The following is an 8561-nucleotide window of genomic DNA, read 5'->3' on the forward strand; positions in this document are numbered from 1 at the left end:
AGTTATTAAATCGGTACAAGTCCACAGCTGTCCACGGAAAGTGGGAAGTACGTCCGAGCCTCCCGGACGGGTGAACTGGGACTGTTATTGATCGGTTAATTAGGGTCGGCTCCTAAATTAGCATCCCTACACCAAATGCTTGTGAGCTGTCCTCTAACCTCAGTCTAGATCAGTGGTCTTGAAACTTTTTCCAATAATGTACCCCATTTGAAATGTTTTTCATCTAAGTACCCCCTAAACCGCACAAAAAATTTCGGTACAAAAAAAAAAAAGCCTAGCTTTTAAAGAGAGGCAAGAGATGCTACACTTTAAGTTTACAATCACTAAATTCATTCATAACTATAGCGTATAATTATTTTAGGACTTTTGCATGACTGCTATTTATTTTTTTTAAAAGAACAAGGACTCTCTCACCCCCCCCTGCAGTACTCCAAGGTACCCCTAGGGGTACGCGTACCCCCATTTAAGAACCACCGGTCGAGGATGGCCACTCACAAACGAGCAGAAAGAGAGAGCTGCCGTTTGCTCAAACAATACATTTGCACGCAGCGAAGCGTCGGAAGGCCTACAGCTGATCACGTCAGCATCACATAGGTGGTCCATGTGCGACCCAGTTGAGGCGGCTTCGTCGGCGCCCCCCCACGGGGTATGACACATCCCGGCTGACCACGTGACGCTCTGCCGGCGGCGCCCTGTGACTCACTCTCACACGGTCACACGTATACACACAGAGATGAGCTGGCTGTTGACGTCCCAGTGTAAATGCTCCATCTCTCTCTCTCCCAGCAGTGAGGCTCCTCCATCAACCCTAAATCCCATCTGATGGATGTTGTGATTTACCGTGAACGCCGTCAGTGTTCGCTGGGTTTATTTCCCGTGTCCAGTCCGGCAGACAGCTGGACTAAAAATAACCGCACTCATTGAAGTGGAAGACGGTTGGGATGAAAGCATATTTGTTCCCGAATGCATTTTTCCTTTCCATGTTCAAATAAGCAGTTGTTAAGCTGCAGCTTGTAGCAAATGCTGTCAAGTTATTTTAGGCCAGTGTGTCTTCATCTCCTTGTGTCTCATTTTGAGATTTTAAATACTTTTTTTTCTTCTTTTTTTTTAAAACAAGTCATGCCTTGCTTCACTGGGTGTGATTGCATTATTGCTCACTTATGCAGCAGCAAAAACCAGAGATCATTTTAAATATATTGCTTTGTTTTCCAGCCATCTGAGGTGACACGGAGTAATCCTCTTACTGTAAATGTTGGGTTCTGATAGAACTATATTGAATGTTTACAAAGAGTCCAATATTTCTGCCAATGAGATGGCCTCCTTATGATCCTCTATTGTCCCTTGTAGGAGCACGGCATGGACGATCCACCCTGCAACTGTGCCAACAGAGTCTCCATTGAGTACCTGTCTGAGGGACGCTACAGACTGGGAGACAAGACCCTCTTTATTCGGGTGAGTGTTCTGAACACACACACACACACACACACTCTGCAGTGGTAGCAGACTCCTGTGTTGGCTCACTTCACGTCAGTAATACAGACAATCCAGTCAGTCCTTTGGTTCTACCATTCAGAAGCTTTTAAAATACACAAATATACACATTTGTGCGTGTGTGAGCTCTGGCAGAGATTTAGAGCACACAGGACTCTACACTACATCACTGAGGCTGTGATTGGACTCTTGTAAGCTCGTTACCCAGTAGTAGCGGCGATCACCTGATAATTACTCTGCTGTCTGTGGTGCCAAGTCTCGGGACAGACGAGCTCATTTAAAGATCTGCAGCAGGAAGGAATATGTCACTGTTGCTTTTTGACTGGCTACAAAGATGTTGTTTTTTTTGTTGTTGTTTTTTTATCTTTTTTACACGATAGATAGATGAGAAAATCAATGTAACGACTTGATTGCCCTCCACAGATGCTTCATGGGAAACATGTGATGGTGCGTGTCGGCGGCGGCTGGGACACGCTGCGCGGTTTCCTGATGAAAGTACGACCCTCTGCGAGTGCTGCAGTTCACCACTCTGGAGCAGAAGATCCTGGCCTTTCAGAAAGGCCCCCCCGGCCTGGGAGGTCACCATAGCAACGCAGCTCCACCCCCTCCTCCTGACATGGACCCCCTCGCCGCTGTCAACAAGCTCATCTCCACGTCTTCCTCCTCTTCCTCCTCCACCACCTCGTCGTCTTCCTCTGCGACCGCTGTGGGTCAGACGTGTCGGTCCTACGCCGCCTCCCCGGCCTGCACGCCCACGCTGCCCAGGAAAGGTGCTGCCACAGCGCCGAGGAAGAACCTGCAGGGGGCGCCTTCTTCCCCCAGGAAGCCCACCCAGCTGCCCCTGCCCACCACCACCACCACCACCAAAGGTTCCTCATCTCTGCCCTCCACGCCTGTGGGGGGATCCTCCAAAGGATCCTCTCCCGTGCCTGGGTGTCGCAGAGCTCTGACTCCATCCTCGGCTCCACCACGTGCCCTCGCAGAGCCTCACCCCGCCTCCAAACTGAAGCTCCGGCCATCCCCACGGGGCCCGGCCCCTCAGCCCAGGAGCCCCGTCTGCCCCGAACCGTCTTCCAAATGCCCCAAACCCTCCAGCCCCTGTGCCTCTTCAGTCGCCGCCTCTGTGCCTCACCCCGTCACTGCACCAGCACGAGCCCCCGCCTCTAAAGACGCCCGGCCCCCATCCGGCACCAGCAATCGCGCTCGCCTCGCACAGCGCCGTCCCGGCTCCCCAGCCTCGCGCCTCCGTCTAGAGGCTGCCAGGCGGGTGCGGACGGCCGCAAGGACCGCAGCGACCCCAACTACCCAAACCCGGACCCCCACCCCCAGCTCACGGACAGCCTCCCCCGCGCTGCCGAAACCTACCTGCTCCCTGCCGAAGAGCAAAGAGGTGACAGCCAAAGCCAAGGGCCCGGCCCCGACCAAGGTGGCTGCTGCCCCTCCACGTGGCACTGCTGCTGCCCCCGGGCGGGTCCCCGGGGGCAACACAGGCCCTTCCCCCATCGGCAAAGCCAATCAGAAAACACTAGCCACAGCACAGAGGGCGGGGCGAAAGCAAGCTGCCGCCGCCGCCCCCACCACCACCACCACCATTAACAACCCCATCAACAAGAAGGCCACTCTGAAAGCTGAAGCGACTCCAGGACTCGCCCTGGCCCCGCAGAAAACCAGTCCCAACGTCAAGGCTGGGAAGACGGAGCCCAGCGCCAGGAAGAAGATCCCACAGAACAAGGGCAACAGTGAGGACGCTTACTTTGAAATGAACAGCAGGAGGAGGCCTAAGACGTAAGGTGGACGGTTCCCCACCGCCAGCGGGCTGGTCACACACAGCTTCTTCTCACCAAGCAGACTCTTCCTGTCACTAACCCTCGTCAAAGAGCTTCTCATTGTATTTTTGTTGGTTTTTGAATGTTATTTAATAGCCTTTTATTTTTATTATTTTTTTAATCCAAACGGTCAAAGGCGTCATGCTTTGTATGTCTTGTCTTTGTGGTGATTTCATGGTCAGTTTGGCGCGCTCAGCTAACCCGGTTAACACTAAAACTTGCACAGTGTTTACATTTTCACTTCCGTTACATGTACAGCCGTTGAACAAATGAGTTGGGACTTTTAAAGAACAAAGGCTATCATGTTTTTTTTTTTTTTTATTATTATTATATAGAAAAACCATGAAAAAGCTAATGCTAACCTGAAAAAGCCTAACAGAAGATCACGGAATACAGCCATGATTTTAGTTAAAGGCACTTTGGTGAACATTTGAAGGAAACAGATCTGTATGTTTTTCCTCCATGGGTCCTGTTCTCTCCAACAGGTTACCAAAGTTTTTTTTTTTTTTTTCTTCTTCTTCTTCTCCCCAGTGAGCTCATACTGGTGGATAGTGGGACATTGTTCTTGTGTCTGATGTTTGTATCAATGATATCTAGGTGGGGGGGGGTTTGTGTCCATGGCGCCTGACAAGGCGTCATCAGGAACGGACCTTCCTGTCGTGTGCCTTCATCAGAAATGTTGTTTCTGAGCGGCATTAGAATGTATTAGATGACGGGGGGGGGCAGGGTTTTAAATGGTTTTTACTGATGAAAATTGCACAGTGTGTACGAGCACCCATGACTTAGGTTTTCTCAGAGAAACGCCCAAGTCGCAGATGAACTACTGATCTTTTTAACACTCTAAAACCCCTTCTAGAGCATCTACGTAGACATGTTTTTATATGGTTTCTAATGTTTGTGTGTGTTGGTGTGTCAAAAATCTAGTTTTCTATGTGGTGTCTGTGTGAGTACAAACTATATATATATATATTATTAGTGAGGCTTTTTCTCGTTTGGCACTTTACAGAAACCGCCGTGTTTGTCAGAATTTGAATGTCTGATCTGTCAATTGTCTCTTCTCCAGCTACCTTTTTTTTTTTTTTTGTCTTTTTGATTAATAAATGGACACGTGTTTGAAAAGATTATCTTGGTTTTGTCTTATTTAACATAAGCAACGTTATGCTGTTGCTTCAAATGTTTCTAGGGATTTGTTTCCCCTCTAAAGCCTTTAAACTCTCTTAACCTGGATACCAAACAAAGCCCTCAGAGTATTAAGACTGGAAAGAATGGTTATAAAGCAACACCGGAATCTGTAGTCATGTCTGACATTATAATATTATTAACTTAAGGTGAATAAAGAAAACACTAACGGAACATCATTTACACACTTAAACTAGGACAGGAACCGTTCATGACATAGTCCCATGATCCTTTGCACTGCAGTGCAGAGCATCCTGCCGGCCGTTACAACATATTACCCAGCCCTAATTATAACTAGTATTTACTTTTTTTTTTTGACGAATAATAGTCCTTTTTCACAACAGCCATTTTGACTTGAGTGGCAGGAGAAGCACAGGTGAAACGATGGAGCAGTTCCATCCAATTAACGTCATCCGTTACACCTGTGCAAAGTTGATTTAAAGGCCTGTCACTGGCCCCGGAAGAGTCTGGCTCAGACCCGAGGACTGGGTCGACGTGTGCACGCTCACGGCTCCCTCCCGCCCGCCCCTCTCTCTCTCTCTCTCTCATGGCAGCTCTGTTGGGGCAGGAAGAACTGCACCTCTTATCGTTTTTATTCGGCTTGACGCCGCCAGACCAAATGCGATTTAGCATCTGCCAGAGCAAATGAAACGTGAGCTCGCAGATTCGTCTGGTTCCCAGGCTAATAGTTCATCACAAACGGACGGTCTGAGTGGAAATAGGCCAGGGGGCTGAGGTGAAAATAAAACCTGAAGAAGATAAGTGAATGAAACAATTCACATTAATTTGGGGTTGTTGGACTGATAATTAGTTGTTCGTGTCATTTATGAACATTTCAAATAAAGGGTTTCTGTCATAACGTTTACTTAGATGATTACAAAAAAAGTTTTGCGCTGCAGACATAGAAATAAAATGGATGCAGATGCTGTGCTTTTATTCAAAGATGAGAAACAACGAACAACGGATGATTTGGTATCTCCCTTAAATAAAATCCTCACAATTTTGAAGATGGCATCCGTTCCGATAAACTATTCTGGAGTGACGCACACAAATTCAGAATAACTAACTAGAGGACCTTCTGAATCTTTTTTTTTTTTTTTATCATTATGTGTTTGTACATTTGAGTCCAGTGACCCCCCCCCCCGACCACACATCATTTCCAACATAGCTCGGACTATCTTTAACCTCAGCAGAGGTCCAATCGGACACCAGAAGTGGAATCAGCTGTGATGGTGCGTCAAATTTGACCCATTTTGAAAAAGTTTCTCTATCAGAAATTTGGGTTTTCTTTCAACCAAATTGTCCAAAAACATAACGTAGATGGTTCCATACAACCATTACTCTTTACAAGTCAAATAAATGATCAGTTCACTACTTTCATTGGATTTGGTTGCGTTATTCAATTTTATAGCGAAAATGATCAAAGAACGTTGGAAAAAAAGTGACAAAAAATGTTAGAAAAAAAACAAGAAACGTCCCAAAAAAAAGTGCAGAAAAATCGACAAAAACATCGACAGTAGACCTTTTTCACGGCAGACATTTTTGTCGATGGCTCAGTTCCATCAAGTGTTCCCAGTAAGCTAGTTCAGTGAGTCAGCAGCACAATACCAGGGCCTCTCCTAAGTGGAATGCAGCCATAATTAATGGTTTGGAATACACCTGCGCTTTTCCTACTATGACGTGTCAACATGTCTGCCGTGAAAAAGGGTCTATAACACCGGAAATTTGTGACCAAAAAATGTGAAAAAAGTGACTAAAACATCGGGGAAAAACATCGGAAAAAAGTGACATTTTTTTGTGAAAAAAAAAAAAAAAGTAACAAAAACGTCACCAAAAAAAAAAGTTTTAATTTTTAAATTTTGACCCCTGAAAAAAAAAGAAAGATTGCATGGTCGATGGGAAGACAACACAAGGGTTAAAACGTCCTGCTGTGCTCTGCTGCCCCCCCCAGTGACTCTGAACCAACACAACACCAGGGTGGAGTTGCTTTGGCTGCTTGATGCTGTGAGTTATGTTGGACTATAAAGAGATGGGAGCAGCGTGCAAAGTTACTACTACTTACTTTTTGTGGTCATGGTCACATTTATTTTTACCAGCCACTCTATAGATTACCATTGTTTTCAATCAATCAACCAATCAATCAATCAGACTTTATTTATATAGCACTTTTCATACATACAAATGTAGCACAGTGCTTGATACAATCCCAATTCCCAACTCGTAAATACGTTTGCACATTCTTTCCTTTTGCATTAATCTTTGTTTTTGATTAGCTGTTCTTATATTCTATCCTATTTCTTATTTCTTTTATATGTGGGTGTGTATGTGTGTGTCTGATATTGTGACGGCAGGTTACCTCTCACCACCAGTCCAGGGACAGTGGATGTCAAATAGCTTCCAGGCTAACTCTGGCACATTTTTCTTTTTATGTATTATTAGTGTGCATTGTCCCTGATAAATAAACCTGAAAATAAATTAAAATTTCCCAATTTGGGATCAATCAAGTCTATCTTATTTAATCTCATCTGATCACGTTTCACCAGCATTTGGCCGGTGGATGGTGCTAAGACATGGACAGAAAAGTGGAGGATAGAAGTTTTAAATGGATTTCTGTAGCACAGGGCTTCATGTCAGCACGGCAGAGAGCTCCATGACGACCGTCGTTAGCTTAACTGGAGTCAGCTGTCGTCAGCTGTCGTCAACTGGGATTAGTTTACCGAGGCTTCTTCAATCAGTCCCAAAGAAAGGCATTCTGGACCCTCCTCCGAGGCAAGAGGAAAGAGGACGTGTTCACATGTCAGCACAGGTGTAAATAACTGAATTAATGATGGCTGCATTCCATTCAGCTGCTCTGATTTCAAGATCCTGTGCTTCTCCTGCTGTGACGAGTCCAATGCTACGTTTACACGTGGCCGGCTATTTTCATAAACGGACATTTCACCCTCTCCGTTTTCAAAAATAACATCGTGCACACCTGTCACTTTACAGAAAAGTGTTCGTTTAAAAACAAACCCGTGTACATATGCCGTCAAGAGCACGCCAAACCTGTAGGTGGCAGTGTAAGGAGAAGCTCAAGCCCACGTTAGCCAATCAGAAGCCCGAAAATAGCAACAGCAGCAACGAATCACTTCCTCTTTCTCTTTTGAACAAAGATGGCGCCAGGCATGGCGTCGGCGTGGGCAGCCTAAACCTCCGTTTATCTCAGTGTACGTGCAAAATCTCCACTCTGGCCAGAGTTTTTTTTAGAAAGAAAATGTTTTCACCATGTACGTGTAAACAGGGTACAAATGCGTGCTGTGAAAAAGGCCTAATATATGCATTCAAAGTCAGTGTGGTTAAAACCCGAGTAGCTTTGGTTTTAGGAATTATATATATTTGACTATTCACATTTTAGCATAACCAGAGGAAAGATCAGAAAGCTTTTTTTTTTTTTTTACCTGTAGGCATTTATTAAATATCAAAACATGTTAAATTAGAAATTACAATTGACCTCATTTCTCATAAACATGTCTGTCGTTTTGGATTTTTATCTAAAAAAGTCACGAGAGCAGAGGGTACGGAGAGAGTAACTTAATAAAATACTGACAAGGCATTTCCCAGGCTTAAAGACCAAAGTCGAAGGTTCCGTCAGTTGTCTCAGTGCATTCTGGTCTAAAAAAAACTGAGCGTGAAACCCTGAGAGAAAAGTCATGACACACGGGCGGCAGTTTAAAAACATTAACAAATGAGATTAATCTGCAGCGCCGGAAAAATGAAAGTGATGGTTCGAAGTAATTTCACCCTAGGCTGCTTTGCACCTCGACCTCGAGCCAAACAACCAAACATAAGCTTTTTTTCCCCTTGTTATAACGTCGGTCGAGTTAGCGTCATCAGCTGGTTAGCTTAGTGCAGGCGCTAATGGATCCACGTTTGTATTTCGTAAATTACCCCACTAATAATGCCCGGAATGATACCAAACTTCTACAGTAGTACAAATAGTTTCTGTACTTATAAAACGAGGCATTAGAAAGTTTGTAACTACACCAGAAGTATGTAGTAGTAGTATGTAAGTACTGCGCGAGAGGA

At 45.3% G+C, this 8561-nt stretch overlaps 1 protein-coding gene across 1 annotated transcript in view; it reads left to right on the forward strand.

Annotated features, from left to right (window-relative positions):
* gas2l3 (growth arrest-specific 2 like 3) overlaps window positions 1-4433 on the forward strand; it is a 29119-nt gene extending 24686 nt beyond the window's left edge. The window contains 3 exon segments of the mRNA XM_078242826.1: window positions 1348-1452; window positions 1915-1983; window positions 1985-4433. Coding sequence (XP_078098952.1) covers window positions 1348-1452; window positions 1915-1983; window positions 1985-3280 — 1470 coding nt within the window. The 3' untranslated portion in view covers window positions 3281-4433.
* The last annotated feature ends 4128 nt before the right edge of the window (window positions 4434-8561 follow it).

This window comes from Sander vitreus, chromosome 23, assembly GCF_031162955.1.
Source record: "Sander vitreus isolate 19-12246 chromosome 23, sanVit1, whole genome shotgun sequence".
NCBI lineage: Eukaryota > Metazoa > Chordata > Actinopteri > Perciformes > Percidae > Sander > Sander vitreus.